This window comes from Ursus americanus, chromosome X (genome assembly GCF_024610735.1).
Source record: "Ursus americanus isolate L20-20 chromosome X, mUrsAme1.1.p, whole genome shotgun sequence".
Lineage (NCBI taxonomy): Eukaryota > Metazoa > Chordata > Mammalia > Carnivora > Ursidae > Ursus > Ursus americanus.
Window position 1 is genome coordinate 103,366,931 of NC_142164.1, and position 22,350 is coordinate 103,389,280.

A 22,350-nucleotide genomic window follows, 5' to 3' on the forward strand; every position below is an offset into this window, starting at 1 on the left:
AATATTTTCACCTTTAATTTTTTTTTTAAGATTTTATTTATTTATTTGACAGAGATAGAGACAGCCAGCGAGAGAGGGAACACAAGCAGGGGGAGTGGGAGAGGAAGAAGCAGGCTCATAGCAGAGGAGCCTGATGTGGGACTCGATCCCATAACGCTGGGATCACGCCCTGAGCCGAAGGCAGACGCTCAACGACTGCGCCACCCAGGCACCCCTTCACCTTTAATTTTGACCAGGGCTGAATCAAGGGTGGCTTATATTTCATAATAGAGTAAATGTACCACAAAATGTATTTAATCACTTCCTTCTAACATTTAGGTGTCTTAAAACTGTTGCTATAATAAACAATGCTGGAATAAACATCCTATGTAGATCTTTGTGACCTTGAGCAAATACTTGTTTATGATGCATTCCCAGATAAGGAATTCTGGGTCAAAGGGTGAGATATTTTAAATGTGGATAGATATAATCCACTGTCCTCTTCAAAAAACATTCAAGTGTATACTTCCCACCAACAACATACCCTCACCAACACTGACTGCTATAAATCTTTTTAATTTTTGCCAATTTTGAAAAGATTTATAGTTGACACAATTTTCGCAAATTTTAATGAGTGAAAACGAATCACACTGTTTTCACATTTCTTATTACTAGATAGGCTCAGAACTTTACAAAGGTAAAGTTGGGTATTATATGCATTTCTTGTATAAATATCCCATACGTATCTGCAAGATGGACTTTCCCTGTTGCCAAAAGCTGAAGTCAGACATATTGTTCAATAACTGTGCTCTATTCCCCCAAATTCAGTGTTATTTCCCTGATGCCCAATATCTGTAAGCATTCCCTTAAATGAAAGCATTAAGTATTTGTCTAAGTTCCTCCTGAACAGTGACACAATCCCTGAGTATAAAAGTACACTGGCCCAGGGAGCACCTAAGTGGCTCAGCTGGTTGAACGTTTGACTCTTGATTTTGGCTCAGGTCATGATCTCAGGGTCATGAGATCGAGGCCCACGTTGAGGACCGCACTGGGCTCCAAGCTCAGCACGCCGTCTGCTTCAGATTCTCTTTCCCCCTCCCTCTGCCCCTCCTCCTGTTCTCACGTGCTCTAAAACAAATAAAATCTTTAAAAAAAAAAAGGTACAATGGTCCAGGACAAAACTCATTTTCTCTGATCCAGCAAGAACCGACCTTACAAGAAAGTCACTGGCAGCAGTGCAGCCCCTCCCTGTTAAGTCTGAGGCACAGAGAAAACTCCATGGAGATGAGATGTCACATCTGCTCCAGCCTGTGGGATCACTTGACTGCCACTAACTGCGGTCTTCACCCAAGTCAAATCAGTGTGCTCCTGAGTCAACACCAGCTCTCTTCCTGCTGGTCTTTAGCCCACTGAAAGGGATGCAATAAATATTTTGTCCCGTTTCTGTTTATTTGTTCTAGGAATATTAATCTTTCACATGTAAGTCTTAAGTATTTCCTCTCAATCTTATCATCTTTTACATATGTGATACCTTCAGCCCTGTTCTCAACTTTTTAGACATCAGATCTGTCAACTTCTCCTTTATGGCTTTTGGGTTTGTTTTGCATTCCTCAACCAAATTATTAAAATAATCTGGGATCATGACCTGAGCCGAAGGCAGACGTCGAACCAACTGTGCCATCCAGGTGCCCCTTTTAGACTTTAAATAAAAGATCTATCTCCAAATGGCTAGCCAGTTGGACTAAAAAAAATCTTTCCTTTTCCTCACAGACATAAAATGTGGCATATAGCATGTATTATTAAAATTTTATACATGGTTCTAACATTTGTTCCGATGATCTATTTCTGCATCAATACCACACTTCTTATATTGTGCCTTTCTATGTTCTAAAACATGGTAAGTCAATTCTCATCACAGTTCTTTTCCAAAAGTTTATTTACTGTTCTTGTGAATTAACTTTTCCAAATCTTTATCAGCTGGACAAGTTCTTTAAAGTCTTACTGAAATTTTTATTCAGATTGCCCTGAATTTACAGCAAAAAATGGCAGCCATCTATACAATACTGAGTATAAAGAATATTGCCTATTTTCTCATTTCTCCTTTTTTGTCCTTCAGCAAGTGTTTTATTCATATAGATCTTGCATAATCTTGTTAAATTTATACCTGGATAATTTATACCCACTGCATTTTCTGATCTGTGTGTGTGGGTGCTGTAATCTAATTAGTAAATTATTTAATAAACTAATAATTTTTGCATGTTTACCTTGAACCCCTTTCACCTCACTGAACTCTTAGCAGTTCACGTTTTTCAGTTTCTGGGTTGTATTTTCTAGACAATCTTATACCTTGTAAATAACGTTCTGTTGCTTCCATTCCCAATATCTATATCTCATTTGCTAAGCCCCAGAGAACACTGTTGTAGAACTGAAGTGGTAGCTGACATTCTTGACTTGTTGCAGACCTTAATGAGAATACAGAGAAACAATCACATGAATTCCAGTGCCGTGCAACTGATAACTGCTTCCCACCCTGTATTTCACCCTAGTTACTTCATTAACCTCACAACTCCACATTTTTATCCAACCCAAACTTTTTACCCCACCTACAGCACCTTGGAAAGGTGTTACTGTGCTCCAATATTTCATCATTCAAAACCATGATTCTGATGGTTCTCTAATAGGCACATAACATCAAATTAATAGTTTCCTTCTCTACATTACCTACATTTAAAAAGTTATTATGGAATGTATTAAATACATCTTCAAGGTATGCTTCTCTCTTTCAACCTCTGTTAACTTCCATGTGTACACAAGAATGCATTATTCTTTTAATATATTGCTGAAATTAATTTACTAATATTTTAGCATGGATTTTATAACTTGGTGAGAATACGTTCCAGTGGTTTTGTTATTTTGTTTTTGGTAGTATTCTCTCCACGTTTGGGCAGCAGGGACAGAACTCTGAACAATGAGTTATGAGGTCTCCTTCTTTGTCTTTTCATTTCCCATATTCTGAACTTTAAACAGGAATTACCTAAACTTTGAAATTTGGCAGAATGTATATTGAGTTTGTGGAAACTTCTGCAGAGGTAATTTTTTAATAATCCAAGTTTCTTGATTATAAGTATACTACGGGTATTGGCTTCGTTTTCGATAATTTCTAAAAATTTTATGTATTTCTAGAAAAGCATCCATTTCAATGAAAGCGTCACCATATTAAATTTTTCTAGAAAGGGGATTTCAGAAGTTTTAGAAGAGGGCAGCTATATGCACTCTTATTAGAAGAAAGTTCTTTTTCCTCTGCAAAACCCAAACACACACAAACACATCACCTTTGGGGTTACATAATATAACTTTCCATGGCAGCCTGGAAATCATTTGCTTGTCACAGCTAGATTGCTCTCACACCCATTTCTGTTGAGACTTTACAACTTATACAGTGGTACACAAAGCATTCTCTTACAAAAAGGGTAACACTGGCTGTGCTGAGAACAGACTGCAATGGGGCAAGTGTGGAAGCACGGAGGAGTTACACAGTGCTATTAGGTGATAGGCCATGGTGGCAACAACTAAGTTGTTAATAGTAGAGGGGATGAGAACTGCTCAGACTCCAAAAATATCCTGACAGGTGAGCCAAGAGGATTTACGCACGCAATGTACTTTCATCAGTAACACTGCATTACAGGCAGATTCTCAACCAGGTACAACTTTTGCTAAGAATCAATGCACTGACTTCAAGTTTTAAGAAAGTTAGGCCCACTGTTTTCATATTTGTGTATACCTATTTACATTAAGCGCAGTGCTTCATAAATCTGTTGAAATTCACGCAGATGCTGGAAATAGACAAGACTTCTGCTTTCAATTGTGACATGAAATTACTCAAGATAAATTTAGTCAAATACTGAAGCTTTGGGTCTTGTTATCCCAGAATTACTGGTGGAAGGGGCCTACAAAACAAATGGGGACATGTTAAATACAAAATTAATGTCTGGATTAGGACCTTGCTTTATTTAAATGTCCTTCATGCTACAACACAACCCTCGAAGTCAATCAAGTATGCAACATTATATGCTTCTTCAGAAATTATAAATTTAAGTAACAATTCATAAGCACACCTTCTAAATTTCTACCCAGCAGTTTCAATGCCTGAAAAGGCTTATTATTAGACTGTGGCATCAAGTCCCACGTCAAATGCAAATTTAAGAAAAGCAACTAGAGACTATTATCAGACTACCAAAACTCAGTACATTCTGTGTTATTTGATACACCTACTTCTCAACTCTCTAAATTTATTTAACATTGGAAAGTTTTTAAAAGTATCACTGCCAGGACTCCATCCCTACTCAATTAAATCAGAATCTCTGTAGGCCATCTTTTTCTTTTTTTTCCTTTTTTTTTTAAGGTTCTCCAGCAAATCTACTGTCAGCCAGAGGTGGGACCTATTGGCCTTATGAGAATCTTACGAAGAAAAAATAAATAAAAATAAAGCAGGGGCGCCTGGGTGGCTCAGTTGGTTAATCATCTGCCTTCGGCTCGGGTCATGACCTCAGGGTCCTGGGATCAAGCCCCGCATCAGGCTCCCTGCATCAGGCTCCCCGCTCAGCAGAGTCTGCTTCACTTCAGTGGAGTCACTTCACCTACTCGTGCATGTGCTCTCTCTCTCATGAATAAATAAAATCTTTAAAAAAATGAAAAATAAAGCAGCACAGGAAAAGTGTTAAGAAAATGAAGAATTAAGTTAAAAATCAAACGCTCACTCTTTGCTTTCTAACATCACTGACCTCTTGAAAGGTCCAAAGGTTACTAATATTAGAATCTACATTATAACCATATCAATTAGGCAGTTAAGAAAAAATATAAAATAAGGCCTACAAAGATCTATGTTACTTATCTAGAATCATCTGGTGTAACAGTGGTTTCCAATGGGGGAAGGCTATCAGGTTTCAGGTATAAACCAATGCAGAAACAATTGCAGGCCATCACAGGAAGAAGGTGAGAACTTCTGGCTCTAGTTTCCTGTGTTCCAGTTCAGGAAAAGAGGAAGGGGACAAAAAGGTGTGTCCATGGGAATGAGCTCCTATGCTCTAAAGGATAATTTGTATTAATTTGCTTTTCACTCATAATTTCAAAGATAAAGCAACATAAAATATAGGGCAAAGGAAAGCTGGTTTTCAAGAACTTGTGTCTTCAAGTTTTTACTGGTACAATAGTCCTTCAAGCCTGGAACCACTCAAAGATGAATCATGCAAATTAAGAAGAAAACCTTTATTTGAAACAGGTCTGTTGGTATATGTGCTACAGAAAAGGCTGGTTGTAGCAAACAGTTTCACTTCAAACCTGCACTGATGTATAAATTAGACATTATTTGGGAATGACTAATGTCTGCTAAAATGTAGATTCCATCCAACGTTATGCCAATTTTTACATTTACTGTAGATCCTATTTTAGCACTAGAGGTTAAATTTTCATCAACAAAAAACGAGAATAACCTTACAGCTACCACTAAGGTAATGAGCTGTGAGATTAATTTCCCAGTATTGCTTTGAAAATATACCCCTAGGTTGTAAAGAGAAATTCCGACTCTATCCAAATGTATGATTTCACTGGAATTCTTCAGTCATCATCTACTGTTGGCTTGATTGTCACTCCTCTTCTTATTTGACCCCAACCAATTAAACTGCAAAAAGAAAATTTTAAAAACCATGAATTTTACACCCATTTCATTATCATTACCACACAATCATATGACATAACTGGTTTTACTTGCCTATCTGCTAAATTTGAATATTCCCAAAACCTGCTGCTCCAGTAAGAAAGCTCACACTTTCTTCTTAGATCCTCAGACCCGCAAAGATGGGCCTAGCCAAAATGAATGACCAAAAGAGCAAACAAAAAGTTGCTACTACAGATATGCTTGTCTTCACTCTATCGAAATAATACTCACCCCTCCAGAACCACCAGAGCCTTCCAGTCCACCTAAGGAATCATGCTGATACATAATCTACCACAGTCTGATTTTCTAAAAAAATCTCATTTTCTATCTTTTTCTCCTTGAAAACAATGCATTTTTACCATTCACAACACTCAAAAGATCACAAAGGATTTAGCATGACCGTGGCAGGTAAAGAAAATTAAGAGAAGTAGAAGAACGTATAGTTTATTAGCAGATTACTCTCAATAGCAGAGGGACCTCTGCTCCCTCTTTCAATATTTGCTCTAATCAATGACCAGGCTGGATTGCTACCTCAACAATAGCTTCTAGCACAAAACCCATCTAAACATGGGGTAAAACCATAATCCTAAGGAATGTAAAGATCATTCAGATGGTCTCATTTAACAACCTTAACATACTTGCTAATTTTTTAAAATCTTTTTATTTCAATTTTTTTTTATTACTGAAGTATAACTGACATACAATATTATATTGGTTTAAGTGTACAACATAGTGATTTGACATTTCTACATATTACTCAATGCTTACCATAAGTGTACTCACCATCTGGCACCATATATTAGAATATTATTGACCATGCTCCCTAAAGTGTACTTTTCATTTCCAGGACTTATTTATTTTATAACTGGAAGCCTTAATCCCTTTCACCTATTGTAATCATCCCCTACCCACCTCATCCCACCCACCAGAAACCACCAGTTTCTCCTCTATATTTATGAGCCTGTTTGGTTTTTAGATTCTATGAGTGAAATCATACAGTATTTATCTTTCTCCAAACTTATTTCACTTAGCATAATACCCTCTAGATCCATCCGTGTTGTCACAAATATCAAGATTTTATGTTTTTATGGCTGAGTAATATTTCATTGTGCATATGTACACCATATCTACTTCATCCAATCATGAATGGACGGACACTTGGCTATTATAACACTGCAATAAACAAATACATACAAATACATACATGCATGTATCTTTTCAAATTAGTGTTTTCACTTTCTTTGAGTAAATACCCAGTAGTAGAATTACTAGATCATATGGTATTTTTAAGTTTTTGAGGAACTTCCATACTGTTTTCCACAGTAGTTGCATCAATTTATATTCCCATGAACAGTGCCTGAGGGTTCCCCTTCCTCCACATCCTCACCAACACTTGTTATTTGACTTTTTCTTTAAAGATTTATTTATTTATTTATTTATTTGAGAGACAGAAAAAGAGAGAGCACAGGGAGGAGGGGCAGAGGGAGAGGAAGAGAGAGAGGGAATCTCAAGCAGACCCCCCTGCTGAGAGTGGAGCCCAACATGGGGCTCAATCTCATAACCCTGAGATCATGAGCTGAGCTGAAATCAAGAATTGGACATCCAACTGACTGAGTCACCCAGGTGTCCCTTTTTGTCTTTTTGACACTAGCTACTCGGAGTGGTGTATATCTTATATCTCATTGTGGTTTTGACTTGTATTTCCCTGATGATTAGTGATGCTATTTTTTGTGTTTGTTGGCCACCTCTATGTCTTTGGAAAAATGTCTATTAAGTGCACTGCCCTTTTTAAAATTGAATTGTTCAGCTTATTTGGTGTGGAGTTGTGGAAGTTCTTTATATATTTTGGATATTAAGCCCTTATCAGATATATCATTTACAAATACCTTCTCCCATTCAGCAGATTGTCTTTTCATTTTGTTGATGATTTCTTTTGCTATGCAAAAGCTTTATATTTTGGTGTAGTTCCAATAGTTTATTTCTGCTTTTGTTTCCCTTGCTTGAGGAGACATAGCCATAAATATGTTGCTAAAGCTGAAGTCAAAAATTACTGCCTGTTTTCTTTTAAAAGTTTTATGGTTTCGGGTCTCACATTTAGGTCTTGAATTTGTTTTGGGGTATGGTGTAAAAAAGCGGTCCAGTTTTGGAGCGCCTGGGTGGCTCAGTCAGTTAAGTGTCTGCCTTTAGCTCAGGTCATGAGCTCAGGGTCCTGAGATAGAGCCCCAAGTCGGGCTCCCTGATCGGCGGGGAGTCTGCTTCTCTTCCTGCACTTGTGCACATGCGCACTTTCCCTGTTTCAAATAAATAAATAAATAAAATCTTAAAAAAAAAAAAAAAAGGTGGGTCAGTTTCATTCTTGTGTGCGGAGCTGTCTAGTTTTCCCAGCACCATTTAGCGAAGAGACTCTCTTCGCCCCACTGTATATTCTTGCCTCCTCAGTCACAGATTAACCAACCGCATAAGACTGCGTTTATTTCTTCACTGTCCTGTTCCATGGATCTGTTTGTCTATTTTTGTGCCAGTACCATACTGTTTTGATTACTCAAATATAGCTTGAAATCTGGGACTGTGATATCTTCAGCTTTGTACTTTTTGAAGACTGGCTATTTGGGACCTTTTGTGGTTCCACACAAATTTTAGGATCATTTATTCTAGTTCTATAAAAATCCTATGGTATTCTGATAGGAACTGCATCGAATTTGTAGATTGCTTTGTACAGTATCACCATTTCAACAATATTAATTCTTCTAATCTATAAGCATAGTGTATCTTTCCATTTGTTTGTGTTGTCTTCAATTTCTTCCACCAAAGTCTTACAGTTTTCAGAGTATAGGTCTTTCACCTTCTTAAATTTATTCCTGGGAATTTTATTCTTTTCAGAGCAACCACAAATAGAATTGTTTTCTTAATCTCTCTCTCTGCTACTTTGTCATTAGTATATAGAAGTACAACAGATTTCTATACATTAGTTTTGTATCCTGCAACTTTCCTGAATCCATCTATTATTAGTTCTAACAGTTTTCTGGTGGAGTCTTGCTAATTTTTAAGCAAAATCTAGTTTGACGTGGGGCGCCTGGGTGGCACAGCAGTTAAGTGTCTGCTTTCGGCTCAGGGCGTGATCCCGGCGTTATGGGATCGAGCCCCACATCAGGCTCTTCTGCTATGAGCCTGCTTCTTCCTCTCCCACTCCCCCTGCTTGTGTTCCCTCTCTCGCTGGCTGTCTCTATCTCTGTTGAATAAATAAATAAAATCTTAAAAAAAAATTTTTTCTAAAAAAAATCTAGTTTGACGTGGATAGAATCCTCTTATAGTATTAGTGGGCAGACACACAAAAAAAATCCTTTTATTTTAAAATCTGTTCTGAGCTAGGAAATGTACCATTCTGAGAATAATACATTCTTTCTTGAATTTCTGAAAGTTTATTATTTAAGCCTATTTTAAAATACCCTGGAAATCAGTGTGTCTTTAATAGCAAATAGTATAATCACATCAAAGAGTAAAATCAAATGACATAAATCACCACAAAGCAGGATTATTTACTTAAAATTCAACCAGAAGTTTAACTCTCTCTAAATTATAGAGTAATAATTCAGATCAATCTTCTGAACAGTAAGTGATGAGAGACCTTCACGGGGCACAGTATCAGGGAAGCCTTAATAAGGGAAAAAAGTAGTAAGCAAAAAACAGAGAGCCTAACGTGATTTGAATAATTATGACAACAATGAGGACCCAGAACAGTGTAATTTAGAGGGTTTGTATGAGACAAAGCAGGAAGAAACATATATATGTAATTCCAGCCAAGAATACATAACCCGAATCTAATCTTAGAAGTATCAGATAAACTCCAACTGAGGAAGAGTAAAAATGTGTTCTTCAAAGAGTCAATGTCAAGTAAGAAAAAAAAAAAAAAAAAAAAAAAAAAGCTGAGGAAGTACCCGATTAGAAATCAAAGAGATATATGATAACTAAATGCACTGCATGAGCCTAGACCAGAGGGACTAGAGGACATTATTGGGATAAGCTGTGTAACTGGAATATCAACTATAGGTTTCAGTAATTTATTGATGTTAACTTCTTGAAGCAGTTAATTAAGAGAATGTCCTTGCTTTTAGGAAATATACACCAATGTGTTAAGAGATCAGGAGATATACACAACCCACTTCTTAAACAGCTGAGAAAAAATTTTACACATATAGAAGAATACACACACACATAAAAATAAACTGTGTATCTGGGAAAAGGGAACAGGAGTTGTGTGCAATTCTTGCAATTTTCTTGTCAAGTTTGAAATTGTTTCCAAATACAAAGTTTTAAAAAGCCAAAGAGAAATAGTGAATTTAAATTCACTGGGTTTTTTTGTAGGTTGTGTGCATCACAAATCAGGGCTAGAAATACAGAGTCTAAGTCATCCAAATAAATAGTTGAGCTAGGGGCGCCTGGGTGGCACAGCGGTTAAGCGTCTGCCTTCGGCTCAGGGCGTGATCCCGGCGTTGTGGGATCGAGCCCCACATCGGGCTCCTCCGCTATGAGCCTGCTTCTTCCTCTCCCACTCCCCCTGCTGTGTTCCCTCTCTCGCTGGCTGTCTCTATCTCTGTTAAATAAATAAATAAAATCTTTAAAAAAATAAATAAATAAATAAATAAATAAATAGTTGAGCTAAAGCTTCAGCTGTGTTCAAGGTAAAGTGTGCATGCACAAAACCAAGAACTTAAGGGAACTGTGTCTTTTTTATTAGATAGTGACAAAAGCTGGTAAACTTACCGCCAGTGTTTCTCAACTCTTCGGCTAAGAGCAATTTTTTCTCCTACTTCTGTGCACACAGGATTAGTCAAAACGATTTTGCCCAAATCGGCCTTGACTGCACTAACTCTTCCTCCTGTTGACAGGGATCCTATGTTTACCATGAGCACTTCATTCTTAGACAGCTTTTGCACCTAGGAAAATAAATCAAGGAAAGATAAACCCCAGAATCAAGAGAATGCTTTCCAAAAATGACTGCTTATTTTCCTACGTCCTTGCCAACAATAGATATCAGCAATTTTCCATCTCTGCCAACCTAATATGAGACTTTTCAACTTCCTGAAAGTAGAAAGCCAAATTTACTCATCTTTTATCTTAATCCTATGTTAACTATAAAAGAATGAACCTCAAAACTGGTCCTAACATCACTGCCACTTTTCTGAAACAGGAATTACAGAAAGCATTTACCTTTGCTGCTTTCTTGTCTCCTTCAGTGCGTACACCTAGCAGCCGTCTAAGTAGGAAATAGGAGATTTCCAATTCTGTGAAGATCTCCGGTAAAGCTCCAACTGCACCAAGTACTTGTCCCACCATTCTGTCAGCCCGGCACAAAGTGGGGTCAATTTTTGTTCCCACTCCTGATATAAAAACAAGATATATAAAGCCCAACTTCTTATTTTCTAATAAAGTTGCTTACCCACAACTTAGTCAAACAAGTACAGCATATACCAATACATTTTAATACACATTTATATTCTTCTCATACTCATATAATAGCTACACAGGCATGACAAAATACCTGTCTTACCTGAAGTAGAATCATAAACCCATGGATTATTTGAGAATAGTCTCTTGATTTAAATTCTAAATAAAGGACAGAGAGGACAGCCTAACTCAAAAATGAGTCTGAATATATTTAATAAAGGTTGAAAAGATACAAAATTCATGACGAGTAATTTGTAGAATATTTGCCTGCCATTTCTACCCAGGAAGGCTGATTAAAAAAATAACTTCAGGACTTCATATATGATTCCTGGGATCCACTTCAAAATATTTTAGCTACATGGGACTCCTGGGTGGCTCGGTCGGTTAAGCAGCTGCCTTCGGCTCAGGTCATGACCCTGAGGTCCTGGGATTGAGCCCCGCCTCGGGCTCCTTGCTCAGCGGGGAGCCTGCTTCTCCCTCTACCTGCTGCTCCCCCTGCTTGTGTTCTCTCTCTCTGACAAATAAATTAAAAAAAATCTTAAAAAAAAATATTTTAGCGGCATATGAGGAGAGGAAAGGAGATATAAAGAGGAAGCCAGACTGGTAAAGTATTGATAACTGTTCAAGGTGGGTGGTGGCTACATGAGCATTATCATTAAATTACATACAGTAAACTCTTAATTCAGGATAGAAAAGTGAATTATATACCCAAAAATCAGAGAACCAAAAGACAAACTTCTTTATCCAAGAATTTCTTCTTTAATCCAAAGGTACAACATGTCTAATTCTCATTTGAATCTTGTCTTTTTCTGGGTATCTGGTAATACACTAAGTTGTAAGGGACTAGAAAAATCCATAAAATCATCTCAGTACTTGCTAACCAATCGAAGTTATTTTTTTATTCCTACCTCACAGTAAATATGATCTGACAGGATTCAATTGACATTTGTGGGTAACTTTTCATTTGCAAAACACAAAAAGAAACAACTACTCTCTACCACCAAAATTGTGTAGACAAAAAAGTATACTTAATTATTTTAAATGCTGTATCATAAAACTTAATTACTGCTAAAAGGAGTTACTTCATATACTAAACCAAAATGTATCCTTCTTTATCCTTAGAAATAATTTTTACTAACACATGAAACCATCTTATGAACTAAAACCAACAGCTTAACCACATGAATGTTCCCCCACCCAATCAATTATTTAAAATACCCAATAAAAATCTACAATACATCTTTTTGGGTAATCCTTTTCCCATGAAAAACACCACAAAAATGTAGGGATGAGAGAAAAATCCTTACCGATAAGACCTCCTGGAGCAGCATATTGAAGATCATTATGCTCCGCAAAAAGCGACACAATTTTGGAAAAGATTGGTTTACACATGAGTTTTCCTTCACTATCTTTGGAAACAATACCAGGTCTGACTTCTATCTCCTGGCCCACCTGTAAACGTGTAAGTTAGTAATTAGAATTATCGTGGGATGACACCATTACCACTTACACATCAGAAGTCCTAACAGAAGATGCCCAAACTGAAAAGGCAATTATTTCTCTATGTCGAGGACTGTTACTAAAAAAAAAAAAAAAATGTGGAAGACAGCTTCAAAACCAGAAACGTTCATCCAACTGTTGCTAACTACCTACCACACAAGCCTATCTCCATATAAAATGTGCTCCGTACTCACAAAGAAAAAAATTTTACTTCTCAATTTGGAGTGCCCATACGATTCACCTTATGACTAAGGCAAGGGAAAAACAAAACAAAAACACAACAATCAAAATCCAGTTCACCTTTAATACTCCTTTTAGAATGCTACCACCAGCTACACCACCTTTTAGGTCATCAACTTCACAGCCAGGTTTGTTGACATCAAAAGACCTAATAACTAAAAGAAAACAAAACAAATTAAAGCCAATTCTGCTTGTTTTAACTTTAAAGGAAATATTCTTTACTAAAATAACTTTTCTAAGATAGTAGCCACATAATATTTATACACACAGGGGCGACTTTGTAACAAAATCTATTATCATTACTCCTTTGTTTACTGTAGGCTTGCTTATGATGAAAATAGTGGAAATAAATCAAAAGTTAATTGATAGGGCGCATATTATGGTACATCCATACTATGGAATATCAGCAGGTATTAAAGAATGTTTTGGGTTTTGTGTGTTTTTTTTAAACGATTTATTTATTTGAAAGAGCGTGCATGCATGCTGGGGGGGTGGATGGAGAGGGAGAGAGAAACTTAAGCGGACTCCACGCTGAGCGTGGAACCTGACATGGGGCTTGATCCCATGACCCTGAGATCACTACCTGGGCTGAAATGAAGAGGTGGACGCCTAACCAACTGTGCCACCAAGGCACCCCTAAAAAAGAATGTTTGACCTATAATGTAATGACCTGAAAGGATAACCCACATATACTATTAAAACACACACACACACACACAATTAGACAAAAATAACACACAGAGTATGATCCCATTTCTGTAAAGTAAAACTAAAACAGGAAACACATACGTGTTTATATATAATGATGTGAATAAAGAGGAAGATGTGAGACTAATACACACCATTAATTCTGATTACTTCTGGGCTAAGGGGCTAGAAACAAAAGGCAGGGGGACTGTGGACTTCTTTTCTTTATCTGCCTCTGTTTAACTTCTTAAATTAAAATTTAGTTTTAAAACTACAAAACTTTAGAACTATATGAGCTGAACTTAGGTCCTGAGAACAGTGACCCTGAACAAGGATATGCATCACAATCACCCAAGAGAACACTTCCCACAATATAAAGGGGGGGCACCAGGTGCAGGCCCAGAGAGGCTCAAATGTCTCTTTTAAAAAGGCTCCTACAGGGGCACCTGGGTGGCACAGCAGTTAAGCGCCTGCCTTCAGCTCAGGGCGTGATCCCGGCGTTATGGGATCGAGCCCCACATCAGGCTCTTCCGCTATGAGCCTGCTTCTTCTTCTCCCACTCCCCCTGCTTGTGTTCCCTCTCTCGCTGGCTGTCTCTATCTCTGTCGAATAAATAAATAAAATCTTTAAAAAAAAAATAAAAAATGAAAAAATAAAAAGGCTCCTACATCTCTGTGTAGGAACCACAAGTTTAGCAAAGTACCAATATTGGTACATTAAATAAAAGCGAAAAGGACATGAAAATCTTCATTAATGGTACAAGGAAAACATTTGTATGAAAGTTCTAATACCCTGTTCCTGACTAAAACATTTTAATTCCATGGAGAATACTATATGACTCCATCTTGATCACATGACGTGGTGACTCTGTCCCTCTTCCAGTAATGCAAACTAGCATTGCCAATACAATCCCAGAATCAAAAAAAAAAAAAAAAAAAAAAAAAAAAAAGCTGTATGAAGATTATTATCTCTGCAGAAAGAGAAAGTATAATAAAAACCCTTCAAGGGGAATCACCAGTGTGAAAAAGATCAAATTGAGAGTTAAAGACAAATACTATCACTTACCAATAAGTCGGGGTTCTGAAGTAAAGTCTCGTGGGGGTACTGGAATTTTCTTCACTATGTACTCACAAACAACTTCAATATTGTATTTCAGCTGAGCAGAAATTGGAATAATAGGAGCTCCTTCTGCTACTGTACCTATTCAAAATTCAGAAAGATTAAGATTCTTTAGTTTTACAGAACTTGATCTATGATGCCAAGGGGCGCCTGGGTGGCTCAGTCAGTTGAGCCTCTGGCTCTTGTTTCAGCTCAGGTCATGATCTTGGAGTCGTGAGATCGAGCCCCATGTCAGGTTCTGTGCTCAGCAGTGTCTGCTTGAGATTCTCCCTCTCCCTCTTCTTCTGCCTCCACTTCCCTAAAATAAATAAATCTTAAAACAAAAACTAAAATAGATGCCTAAACATCCTCACACAAATGCCAGCAACAGGCGCAAAGTGATAATTCTGTTTAGAAAGGTGGCAGTATTCTATTTGCTTTACTCCTGAAAATGAATACTAGTCCCTTTAAGGAAAAAAACTGTTAAAATATATTTACACATATTTACTATACTAAAATGATAATACTGTCTAAAGGAAATAAAATACTAACACTCCTGGGAAAAAGCACGTTACTAGTTTAAAGATTTCTAGTAACATGTAATTAACCTCTCAATAAATGTCAAGGTAAAATTACAGACTCTTTGCTAATCAAAGACTACTGGCTCATAAAGTATTTGCTCCTTATTAATTATATGTCAAACAGGTTGGTCAAAGAAATGGACCAAACATAATTAGATTTTAATCAAAATGACTTATTCCTTTTCAATGAGCCAGAACTAGGTTCATGGGAGTCAACCCTTTCAACAAAGGTGAGAGAGAATTGTCAACAATAACAAGCATCATGTCTTCCCTGAAATGAAAAACCCTATGCAACAGAGAAATGAACACTATGATTAAATATATCATTGTCAGTTTCAATGATCAAAGTACTTGGTAAGAATAGTGTTAAGACTTAAGTTTAAAACAAAAAAAGCTTTTATTCATTAAGGAGGACTTTTTTTTTCTAAACCGACTCATAATTTCCAGAATACAACTTCAGTTCTAACTTTCAGCCAGCAAAAATCTACTTCAGTTTAAACTTCCAATTATAAAATAAGTCACTGGGATGAAATGTATAGGATACTGAATATAGACAATAATATTTTAACAACTTTGTGTGGTAACAGACGGTAACTACATTTACTGTCAGGAACACTGCATAATGTATAGAATTATCAGAACTGTCGAATCACTACGTTGTACACTTGAAACTAATGTTAACAGTATGTCAACTATACTTCAATAAGAAAATATTTTAGATATACATGGATGAAAAAATATATGTTCTTTATCAAATTCACAAACATAGATTTCACTAACTGTATCAGGTGGCTAACAAGTAGTAGGTAGAGAAATAAGATATCAAGACACATAAATTTATCTATTTCAGATAGTCTATTATAGTAAAAGTTAAATTTAACATCTGGTATCTGGATTAAATACCTTTCAAAGTGATTCATAGATTTATTAGCGATTATGGCTTCTTACCTTGTACAAACGCAAGGATCTGTTCATACTGTTCTTTAGCCTGACTTTCTTTTACCAAATCAATTTTATTTTGTAGAATCAAAATATGCTTCAGTTTCATGATTTCTATAGCAGCCAGGTGTTCCGAAGTCTGAGGTTGAGGACAAGACTCATTACCAGCTAGATGAGGAAGAATAAAACAGATTCATGAGAATTAACTGGAAATACCCAGAATAGGCAAATCTATAGGGACAGAAAGCAGATTAGTGGTTTCCAGGAACTGGGGGGAAGGTATGGCACAGAGTGACTGCTTAATGGGCATGGGGTATCCTTTTGGGGCAATGAAAATGTTCTGGAACTAGAAAATGGTGATGTTTGTAGAACACTGTGAATGTACTTAATGTCACTGAGTTGTACACTTTAATGTTATAATGGTAAATTTTATTTTATGTGTCTTTTTCTACCCAAACTAATTTACTTGGCATCTAATAAAAGAACTTTTCCATGTCCTAGCCTTACTCCAGGCAGAAGTCCTGGATATCACTGCTAAGTGTCCACCTTTCACCCCACTTCACCCTCTGTGCCTGTGTTCACTAGAGCCTCCGGATCATTTAGCTTTCATCCCTGGTGCTATGCAAGAAGCTTGGAATCAACAAGTTTGGCATCCCAGGGTTGGCTCTTAGCCTTTGCTCAGGTATAAGGTATAGCCCTCTGGCTCTATCCAGTCTTAGAGATGTTTTGGCCCAGTTACTACCAGTAACTACTACCAAAGGGTACTCACTAACAAAGGGAGATAAAAACACTAAATGCATATATAACCAACAGTGTATCATAAAGAAATTGGCATGTTTTGTTGGGCACTCCAACAATCACCTTCCCCAAGCAGTGATGTTGAGCTGTCCTGTATTGTATCTACTTGGCATCCTTTAAAAAAATTATGTCCCATAGATTAAGTGTCTGCCTTTGGCTCAGGTCATGATTCCAGGGTCCTAGGACTGAGCCCCACATCAGGCTCCCTGCTCAGCGGGGAGCCTCCTTCTCCCTCTCCTCCCCGCTCTTGCTCTCTCTTTCTGTCACTATCTCTGTCTCTCAATCGCAAATAAAATCTTTGAAAAAATAAAAATAAAAATTATGTCCCATAGCAATGAAATCTCTTGACAGCTCACATAAGGAAGGTATCACAACCCTAGCTTTGAAAACCCCAATTAGGTCTACACTTCAGCACTCACTATGAATAAGATTTGCATCTAAATAAAACCACTATACATCAACAACTGCAGCATTGAATAGATGTACACTTACACACAAATTAAAAACTAAAATAATAAATCACCTCGTGTGATCCAGGTGGGAAAAATGCACTACTGACTTTAATTTAAAAATATATACTAACCTAAGAATTCTATCAGTCCCACATCTATCTTGTTTAGTATTGTGTGATAGCTGGTAGGCACAGATGTCATCCTGGAAGACATGTTAGCTCCCATTTGTGTCACTCTTAGGTAATGGATATGGCCCTTAATGGCCTTAGTTCCCCTTTAAATATTCCATCTTGGATTTGCTCCACACTGATTTGTCGAAACAAATTCTGATATATTTACCTATCAACAGAAGAGCTGCATCCATCACTGCTGCACCGTTTAGCATAGTAGCCATCAAAATATCATGGCCAGGACAGTCAACAAAGGAAACATGTCTAACAATTAAGAAATGACAATCAGTCCTAAAATCAATCCATATTTCAACAGACAGAAATTCCCAAATCCAATCAAAATGAATATGGTATGGTATGAAATATATACCGGAAACGTCATCAATTTGAAAGCTAAAACAGTGTTAACAGAATGGGCACTGCCATCCGAAAAAATAATTTGCCAAAAATTCCTCCAGCACCTTGAAAAGCTGGAACTGCCAATCTGAAGTAGAGATGGCAGTACTATTTTAGCAAAACTGCTACTTACTGAGAATCACTAGTTTTAAAAAGTGTATACTCAGACTCCTGAGAAACAAACTGAGGGCTTCAGAGGGGAGTGTGGGTGGGGGAATGGGATAGGCTGGTGATGGGTAGTAAGGAGGGCACGTATTGCATGGTGCACTGGGTGTTATATGCAACTAATGAATCATGGAACTTTACATCAAAAACCAGGGATGTACTGTATGGTGACTAACACAATATAATAAAAAAATATTATTATAATAAAAAAAAGCGTATACTCACATTGTCATGATCTAAAACAGGGGTTAGCAAACTAAGGCCCTTAGGCCAAATCTGGCCCATATCCACTCAAGCACCTATTATTTGCATCTGCTTTCGTAACACAAGAGCAGAGATGAGTAGCCTCTTCCCAGAGAACCTATAGCCTGCAAAGCCGTAAATATTTACAATCTGGCCACTTATAAAAAAAAGTTTGTTGATCTCTGATGAGGACCAGAACTAGGGTGAGGCTGAGTGAGATATTTGCCTCAGGTGCAAAATTTAAGGGAGTGCCAAAAAACTCACTAATCAAGATAAATAATACTTAAGATTTTTAAGAAAATTAATGCAAAAAAATTCATGATGCACAAAATATCAAAGGTAACTAATAATGCCATGCTGAACCAAAAATAAAAAGTGATACTGAAGAGGAAAAAAAATCTGTAATTTTGAGTTGTCTTTAAACAAATGATATTCTATTAAGATTTCTTTGCATCAATTTCAAAAAGCACTGCCTCAAAATACTGTTTATCCTGATCACTGAAGTTTTGTGTTTTTTTTTTTTTTCTTCTTTAGGATTTCCCCCTCTACATTCTGGGCCCAAGGCAAGGGCCTCACTCACCTCTCCCCAGTCCTAGCCTTGCTCCAATGTAAAATTTCCTTGTGGGCCATCCCCAACCCCACTAACATCACTAGGTAGAAGTCGTCTGTATCCTCTGATAAAGAACCAGGATATGAATCACATTCAGAAACTAGATGGGTAACAAGCCCATGTACTGAAGAGAGGTAATTAAGAATGGGTTTGTTCACCTCCTATCTAAAAAACAGAAACAACATTGTTTAAAAGAAATGTCGGAGGGGCACCTGGGTGGCGCAGTCATTAAGCGTCTGCCTTTGGCTCAGGGCGTGATCCCGGTGTTCTGGGATCGAGCCCCACATCAGGCTCCTCTGCTATGAGCCTGCTTCTTCCTCTCCCGCTCCCCCTGCTTGTGTTCCCTCTCTCACTGGCTGTCTCTGTCAAATAAATAAATAAAATCTTTAAAAAAAAAAAAAAAAATGTCGGAAGCCCGGCAAAAAGCTTCTCCTATGTCCAATGAGCTGTGTTTCCCTGTATTCCATCTGCTTACATGATACCTTTCCTTTGGAGAACTTGCATGGAAGTATCTAAATTGAGGCTGAAATACTTGACTTTTCAAATTACTGTCATTATAGACAGTAAGAACATTAATAGAAAAAACATTCAATAATTAGTTTCATAATTTAATATCTCAGTTAAATATTTCAAAAAGCACAATCACAAGACAATAGAATATGAAGTATAAAGTGTTTTTTGAAAGAGGTCACCTGACTAATTTGAAATTCCCTTTGGTCCCTGGAATGTCTGTAGGAAACTCATCTGGTGTACTACTTCCACAGGATCTATAACATTCTGGCCGAGGACAACTTGGGTCGTCAAGTTTATAAATCTAAAAATTCCAATGGAAAAAAGATTTGAATTTGTTGTCTGCACATTCAACAATCGAAGTTATTTCTAGTTCCACAGTACAAGCTCACCTTAGCATTAGCATATCCAAGCTTGATTGTAATGTTTCTTTCTAGTTCATTTTTGAACCTGACAGTGTGAACTCCAGAAATAGCTTTTACAACTGTGGATTTCCCATGAGCTACATGACCAATTGTACCTATAGACAAAGTTTAAGAAATTAATTCATATGCATTCAATTACACCAAATACTATTTCAAAAAGCACTGGAGAAGAAAACCCAAAGCTAAAACTCAAGATAAATATCAGCATAAAACCAACAATGACTTCAATTTTTCCTCCTTCATATTCTTTCCTATCAAAACCTTATTCTAATACAGGACCGAATGGAACTTTCCATGTAATGACAATCCCATTCCAAAACTACACTCAAGGGGCGCCTGGGTGGCTCAGTCATTAAGCCCCTGCCTTCGGCCCAGGGCGTGGTCCCAGGGTCCTGGGATCGAGTCCCAAGATGGGCTCTCTGCTCCGCTGGGAGCCTGCTTCTTCCTCTCCCACTCCCCCTGCTTGTTGTGTTCCCTCTCTCAGTCAAATAAATAAAAATAAATTAAAAAAAAAAAAAAACCCTACACTCAGTATAGTAAAAGCTATTCATCCTATGTTTCTAATCACATAAAAGACTGCCTTCATTTAAAATAAACACTCAAGAAGAAGATGATAAAATTCTAGATACTAAGGAAATTTCCAGCATAACTAGAGTGAAGTAAACAGGAATGAGTCCTGACACAACCAAAAAGAATCCATAAAAACAGGAAAATAACTCAGGTTTAATTATGGTAATGTTATCAAGGGTAGCATGTATCTTATGACTTCTTAATAACCTGATGGTAGAGCTTTACTTTTAGCTAGATTTAATTATGCCGCTTGTACAGGCTGTCAAATACCCTAAATTTACACTCAGTCAACATACCTTCTCCTCCAAAGTTCTAGATGGCAATTACGGGGGGAAAAAACCCTTCTACTTAATAATCACTTATATACCAAATAAAACTTTCGAAAAGTATGCCCTTGAAATAACCCTGTGTGGCAAGTACCACCACATTTTCACCTCTTCTGCTACATATGACTACATCTTGCCTAATGCTACTAAATTTTTCCTATGTACGTATCTTTTCTTCTCACTTAGACATGAGCTAGGCATGAGCAATATATGCTTCCCACAAAATCCGGCAGTGCTGTACTCACAGAGGCTCAAAGTCTATTTCCTGAATGTCGGCGTCCTCATAAAATTCAGGTAATCACACAAAGGGAGAAGTTAAAATTACTTGTCGAGATCAAGTCAGGTCACCAAGTTATTCTTATCTTACCTATATTAATTGTGGCTTGTCTGCTGATAACTTCGTGTGAAAGTGGCGTCAACTTGGTAACATCCTGAAATGAAACCATTTTTATTTTAAATCGCTGAACGTAAGACAAATCACAACTTTGACTTTATATTTGCTACCCACAGCTTGCCACCATGTGAACAGCTCTCCTCTACTTCTAAAGCACTTCTCCTGCAAAAGCAATATTGTACTCTGATGACTGGGAAGCCCTAAAAGTCCTTCATCGTTACAGAAGACTACACCTTCACTCACTATGGGAGATGTGAAAGCCCGAGACCCTCCCCCCACCCCGCCAACCTTGACAGCATTAGCACCAAGGACGATGTAGATAGTCCTTTCCCAGACCTTTAGAAGCAAAAGCCTTAGTAACGTTTAACACCATGACTTTCCAGCCTAATCCTTCGGGGGCTTGAGGTCCCACAACCTCACTGCCCCACGCACAGCTCGCGGACTTGCCGAGGTGCTGGCGGCGGCACGAGTCTCCCTCCTAACACATGCTCCCGACAGCCTGGCACTGCCTCGTCTCAACTCCTCTCGGGAGGCTCGATCATCCACTTCTGAGTTCGCTCCGAATCCTTGCAGAACGAAACCTTACCAAAGTGGCGAGATCCTGGCGAGAAAGATGCGGCTGCCCCAGAGTCACTCCAGCCTCACCCCCCGCCATCTTGCTCCGAGAGGAAGGAAGTCGCCCCAACTGCTGCCTGACCGAACGCAGGTCCCCTTGCGCGGCGGGGAAGCGGAGGCGGGAAGGCCGACTAGGGCCCACGCCTGGGAAAGGAGGACGGCCGGTACAGCAGGGGCCTCGCTGCATGGACTTCTCTCCGCTTGGGTTTACACAGTGCCTGCTGGAAGACTCACTAAAAAACATGAAGCAATATTTCGGAATCCATTCGTTACAAACCCGATGGATTTTTGTGCAGGCAACGCTGAGGGCAGCCCCAAAAGAAGCCCCCCGCCCCCCCCTTGCTAGGCGGGTGATGCAACCGCCAAGCGCGCTGGCGAGGGAGAAGCCACTTCCGGTTCCCGCGGGGATGGCCGGAAGAATTTCCTGGAACCTGGGAATGTTCTCTGAGGGTGTGAGGACAGACGATGGGGCTGTCCATCTTTACCGATTTCCA

The 22,350-nt window shown here is 38.1% G+C and overlaps 1 protein-coding gene across 1 annotated transcript; it reads right to left on the reverse strand.

The window, feature by feature from the left end:
* Nucleotides 1-5,229: 5,229 nt before the first annotated feature.
* EIF2S3 (eukaryotic translation initiation factor 2 subunit gamma) lies at nucleotides 5,230-22,018 on the reverse strand. The gene is made up of 12 exons (XM_045787127.2): nucleotides 21,828-22,018; nucleotides 21,215-21,278; nucleotides 19,919-20,046; nucleotides 19,709-19,830; nucleotides 17,772-17,866; nucleotides 16,192-16,350; nucleotides 14,630-14,764; nucleotides 12,938-13,032; nucleotides 12,445-12,589; nucleotides 10,901-11,070; nucleotides 10,454-10,626; nucleotides 5,230-5,656 (listed from the first exon to the last, which is right to left on the reverse strand). The coding sequence occupies exons 1-12, from the start codon at nucleotides 21,894-21,896 to the stop codon at nucleotides 5,593-5,595; spliced, it is 1,419 nt and encodes a 472-aa protein (XP_045643083.1). The 5' UTR covers nucleotides 21,897-22,018; the 3' UTR covers nucleotides 5,230-5,592.
* Nucleotides 22,019-22,350: the final 332 nt, after the last annotated feature.

Bases quoted from the DNA above. Each gene is read 5' to 3' on its own strand.
- EIF2S3 (XM_045787127.2), bottom strand. From the start codon at position 21,896: ATGGCGGGGGGTGAGGCTGGAGTGACTCTGGGGCAGCCGCATCTTTCT. The intron at 14,765-16,191 runs GTAAGAAGCCAT...AATTTTGAATAG, and splicing joins GATCCTTGCGTTTGTACAAG to GTACAGTAGCAGAAGGAGCT. The intron at 12,590-12,937 runs GTGAACTGGATT...ACACGTTTACAG, and splicing joins TTCTAAAAGGAGTATTAAAG to GTGGGCCAGGAGATAGAAGT.